Source organism: Salvelinus sp. IW2-2015, linkage group LG13 (genome assembly GCF_002910315.2).
Source record: "Salvelinus sp. IW2-2015 linkage group LG13, ASM291031v2, whole genome shotgun sequence".
Classification (NCBI taxonomy): domain Eukaryota; kingdom Metazoa; phylum Chordata; class Actinopteri; order Salmoniformes; family Salmonidae; genus Salvelinus; species Salvelinus sp. IW2-2015.
In genome coordinates, this window is record NC_036853.1 from 11,471,862 (window position 1) to 11,477,634 (window position 5,773).

The 5,773-nt window shown below is 43.5% G+C and overlaps 1 protein-coding gene across 1 annotated transcript; it reads right to left on the reverse strand.

Annotated features, from left to right (window-relative positions):
- Positions 1–346: 346 nt before the first annotated feature.
- Positions 347–5,361, reverse strand: LOC111971163 (sphingosine 1-phosphate receptor 3-like). The gene is made up of 2 exons (XM_023997950.2): positions 5,011–5,361; positions 347–3,951 (listed from the first exon to the last, which is right to left on the reverse strand). The coding sequence occupies exon 2, from the start codon at positions 3,820–3,822 to the stop codon at positions 2,623–2,625; it is 1,200 nt and encodes a 399-aa protein (XP_023853718.1). The 5' UTR covers positions 3,823–3,951; positions 5,011–5,361; the 3' UTR covers positions 347–2,622.
- Between the last annotated feature and the right edge of the window lie 412 nt (positions 5,362–5,773).

The following is a 5,773-nucleotide window of genomic DNA, read 5'->3' on the forward strand; positions in this document are numbered from 1 at the left end:
AGTGATGCAGTCAGTCTCTCCTCAACTCTTAGCCAAGAGAGACTGGCATGCATAGCATTTATATCAGCCCTCTGATAGCAATTATAAGCAAAACATGCCGCTCTGTTCTGGGCCAGCTCCAGCTTAACTAGGTATTTCCTTGCAGCACTGGACCACACGACTGGACAATAATCAAGATTAGACAAAACTAGAGCCTGCAGAACTTGCTTTTTGGAGTGTGGTGTCAAAAAAGCAGAGCATCTCTTTATTACGGCCAGACCTCTCCCCATCTTTACAACCATTGAATCTATATGTTTTGTATTAAGGCACAAGGCGAGACCCGAATGCAGACACAGGAGTCAGATGGTTGGAGTCTTACAATGTTTATTCATCCAAAGGGGTAGGCAAGAGAATGGTAGTGGACAGGCAAAAAGGTCAAAACCAGATCAGAGTCCAGGAGGTACAGAGTGGCAGACAGGCTCGTGGTGAAGGCAGGCAGAATGGTCAGGCAGGCGGGTACAGAGTCCAGAAACAGGAAAGGGTCAAAACCGGGAGGACTAGAAAAAGGAGAATGCAAAAAGCAGGAGAACGGGAAAAACGCTGGTTGACTTGGAAACATACAAGACGAACTGGCACAGAGAGACAGGAAACACAGGGATGAAAACACTGGGGAAAATAAGCAACACCTGGAGGGGGTGGAGACAATCCCAAGGACAGGTGAAACAGATCAGGGCGTGACAGTTTACAATCTAAAGTAACGCCAAGTCATTTAGTCTCCTCAACTTGTTCAACAACCACACCATTCATTACCAGTTGAGCCCAAAAAGACAATTCCCACATTTGTAAATATTGGTAAGCTAGTTATTCACACATTTATAAACAACTTTTAAAGTATATAATAATGATTCATAAGATAATTCATGGGATGTTTAATAAAGTTCCTTATAAACCATTTACTAATAATTACTGCCTCATTTATACTTTATAAATGTTTTGAGTGGCCAGTGTAATTTCTCACAAAAAGATGGACATGCCATTCATTGGTAGACATTCCAGCAGTACCTGATGCAGCCTCCCTTCTATAATTCCTTTCTTTCCCCACTAGGTGGCAGTGTGAAACAGGTTGAGTTGTTGAAATGCGTCATCCTTTCATGATATGCAAGATTAATTTCTTGGAAAGAATAGCTTGCAAATTATGTGTGAAAGGGTTCAATGAATGGCCTAGATATTTTCTATTAGGATATTAAACGGTATCATCTGAAGAGTTAATAAACCATTAAAATATACCGCTATTCTGTGTCGTTAATGATAGTATATTTATTATCTCTGGATTAGGATCCCTGTTAAAATTGGGAAAATGAAGGCTTGGGATATGGCCCTTAACTAAAATAAGTTAAAATGTAACATATGTCATGTCTACATACAGCAGCAAATTGAATTAAAACATAATATTGTGAGAAAACATGCTGCAATGTTGTTGTGTACAGTAACTGCTCTGAGAATGCATTACATGAAAGCCTAACATACAAAACCACGAAAAGCTACCAATGCTTATGAAGCAAGAATAGTTTTTATTCAATTGGTATGTAATGGTTATAGACACCACACCACTCAAGATTTAAATGTAACTTACAGTCCATTGTTGGTTAAATAATTTGTGTGAGTGTCTTGTATCTAAGTTGCTAAGAGTTACCAGAATCGATATTGACACGTTCTTTACTCTGTAAACTTCAAATCATTACAAAATCAATATTTTACTCACTATACAGTTAAGGCATACACACAAAGGACTGTCACACAGTTCATAGCACTAAGAAGGCCTTGGTCTTCATTGAAAATAAATATCCTGTGCTGACATAGAAAGAGAAAGGCATGTGAATCAGAAAAACAATAGACACTGCATGTGCAATACACAGTGATCCTACTTATATTTGCACACCACCCATCCTCTATTACACACATATAAACAGTTTCTTACAATTAATTCACTGTTCCCACACGATATATAGTTAATAAAGCTATATTATGCTCTATTACAGGGCTGTTCAATTCAAAACACTTCTGGTTTTTGTTTGTACCTGGTAGTCAACTGCACTCACCTGGTGTCCCAGGTCTGAATCAGTCCCCCCAAAACAGAAGTGTTTTGGCCCTCCAGGACCGACATTAAACAGCCCTCTATTACATGACTTGGTAACATTTTGCATTGTGTTCCATAGTTATGTAAATTATGTATTAGGTACAAAGGTTCAATGTGAGTCCTTTGAATGTTTTTGCAAAATAGTGGCTTTAGATGAGCTATGGTAAGAGTAGATCCTTAGCGGATCTTCGCTTTGCAGGCTCATTGAAGCAATGTATTTACAGAAAGTTAATCAGTAGAAACCTCATCCAAGTGTCTACCCAAGGTCTCCTCGGTCATTACTTTCACCAGTACATACTGAAATTGTCCCATTGATCATGCCTGTACAATGCCCACACACAGCATTGCCAGCTAGCCATGTCGTGTGAATCTAGCCTGGTCCAAGATCTGGATGTGCATTAGCCAACTATGACAAACATGGCGTGACAACGATAGTCAGAGTAGTTGGCTAGACTACTAGAGCGCATACATATCTGGGACCAGTCTACAGTGAATTAGCTGTCCAGTCAGAACTTGCTGAGGGAGGGCAGTGCCCCAGCCTTGACCAGCACCGCTGACAGCAGGTCGGCCGGTCCAGAGAGGTGTGGCACCGTGGTGGCGGAGGGGTCTAAATGCTGGTTGTTAGAGTTCAGGGGCATTGCGATCTTCCCCCGGGTCAGAGACTTGGCAGCCCCCGTTATCCCACTACCTCCTCCCCCCACATTGGACTTGCTGTTCTCAGCCGTGGGGATGAAAGTCCCCAGGTGGGGGTTGCCTGCCATGGGGGCTGGGGCCTCCAGTTGAGGCTGATAGCAGCACAGCAGCCTGAAGAAAGCTGCTCTCATCTCCCTGCTGGACAGGGTGTAGATGAGGGGGTTGAGTGCTGAGTTGAGCACGGCCAGGGCAATGAACCAGTCCACATGGTAGAGCACAGGGCAGCGCTCCGGACTGCAGCCCACGTCCAGAAGCAGCAGCAGGAACAGCGGGGCCCAGCACATCACAAACACCCCCAGAACTATCACCACCGTCCTCAGCAGGGCCAGTGAGTGCTCCGAGGGCCTGCTGCTAACCTTCCGCCCGCTGGATGTCACCAGCCGGTAGATGCGGATGTAGAGGATGATGATGGCCACCAGCAGGGCGCTAAACACGCTGATGCAGAAGGCCACGTAACTCTTGTCGTAGAGGGGCAGAACGGTGGAGCAGGAGGCCAGGTGCTCCAGGCAGTTCCAGCCCAGGGAAGGCAGGGCACTGAGCAGCACCGACACGGCCCAGCATGCCCCTAGCAGCCCCAGTAACCTCCCCCGCCCCGCCGCCTCGCACGGACGCAGACGCACCATGGTCATGTGTCTCTCGATACCGATGGCCAGTAGGCTGAAGGTGGATGCGCTGAGGGCCACGAACATGCTTCCCTCTCTTGCCAGCCACTGTGCCGGCGTCAGGAAGAAGGTCCTGCTACCAGAGGTGAAGATGTTAACCATATAGGCCACCCCAGCCAACAGGTCAGACAGTGCCAGGTTACCGATGAGGAAGTACATGCGACTGTGGAAGCGTTTGTTCCTCCACAGCGCCAGCAGCACTGTGATGTTCTCCAGCACGATGAGGACACAGATGAGGAGGAGGACAACAGTCTTACAGGCCGCACTGCTCCGAGGTCGACCCCACTTCCCAGAGTGGTTGTAATGGGCAATGATGACAGGGTTCATCCCCTCCTCAAACACGTTCTCCATCCTGTCTGTCCCTGGCCTTCCCTCGTCACACAACAGAGGGCGCCAGAACACCACCGACTGTAGACAGAGGATCTACTGGCAGTGGACTACTTTATCTGGCAGTGTTGGTATCACACTCTTTATAGGGACCTGTTGGATAGACTGCATTAAAATCTATTTCACTAATTCAGTAGGAACTTTATTATGAATGAAGGAATCGCTTATATGTTGATTTAACCCATGAGATATTCCATGCCAGAGGGTAAGAATTAACTGACAAATGTCATGTCACATCTCAGGTTAGTTTGAAAACTTTTAGTAGGCTGCAAAGGCATGCTATAGTAATCAATCATCATGAATTACATTTAAGAACAGGCTTGATGTCATTCAAAAAATGTGCATTTGTATTCAAAAATACTTTATTGAAGAGCGTAAGTTTAGTGGATAAATCTTTCCCCTATGTTTGGATGGAATGTGTTTCTTCCACTCTGCCCATCTTATTAGAATAAGAACTGATAAAGTAAGATGGTTCATTACTAATGTGTTTGCCAGTAATCACTCGAATGGAATAGTTATTTTTTCCCTTACTCTAAAAGATTGCTGTCAGAGTGCTGTGTAACTCCAGTACGCTGTAGTATAACTGCAATTATAGTGCAGAAAAACTGCAGCATGCTGAAAATACTGCCGTTAGAGCGCAGAAGACTTATAGTGCAGAATAACTCAGTATGCTGTAAATACTGTGTCCAAAATAACCGCTTTTTTACTGTAGTAATTTTGCAGTGTAACTGCAGTTAGAGTGCAGTATAACTGCAGTACATTGCAGTTATTCTGCAATTACTGCATCCAAAATACCACAGTGGACTTCAGTTACTGCACTTTTACTGCAGTTTCAAAACTGCAGTCTTTTTTTGTAAGGGCAGTTTTGAAACTGCAGTAAAAGTACACTATCAGCGGTTGACAGTTGTATTTTGGACACAGTAACTGCAGAAATACTACAGTGTACTGCAAAATTACAGCAGTGAAAAAACTGTTATTTTGGACGCAGTATTTACAGCATACTGCAGTTATTCTGTACTCTAACTGCAGTTATACTGCATACTGAATGCAATATTTTTCGTACGGGTACAATCTTTTTTTGTAAGGGTTCGCTGTAAAAGTATGAAATGGTCCATTATTAAAATTAGGAACATCAGTCAAACCTAGACCTACCTGAAGGACTGTTTACATTTTCACTTGAGATAGTAAGTATGGATACGTTCATATGGCCCCTTGACAGATGTGTTTGTTCAAAATCCCTGCTTCAATATCCAAACAATCCTCGGATTACGTCGTGGCATCGATTCCATATTTTATCGCGGACATTCAAGTAAACTATATGAATATGCCTGTTATTGATATTCCCGCTAAAATATCATTCCGATAAATTAGCTATAGCCCACAACTCCGAAACAGTCTTCTCACATCCGTCAAACTTTTTTATGGTCCTTTATTCAGCGACTTCTCCCTTCTCTGAAATGTCCAACTCTCACGTCTCCATGTACCAAACTGAATAGGGCGGGATCATTCCGTATTACCCAGCTTCATGTGATGACTGGAGGTCTGGATGAAACCAAATCAAATCTAATTTAATTTGTCACACGCGCCGAACACAACAGGTGTAGAGACCTTACAGTGAAATGCTTACTTAACCTAACCAACAATGAAGTTTTAAAAAAACGTATAAAAAAAAACTAAAATAAGAAAAATAAATTAAAGTAACAAATAATTAAAGAGCAGCAGTAAAATAACAATAGCGAGGCTATATACAGGGTGTACCAGTACAGGGTCAATGTGCAGGGGCACCGGTTAATTGAGGTAATATGTACATGTAGGTAGAGTTATTAAAGTGACTATGCATAGATAACAGAGAGTAGCAGCAGTGTAAAAGAGGGGGGCGGGGGGGGGGGGGGGGAATGCAAATAGACTGGGTAGC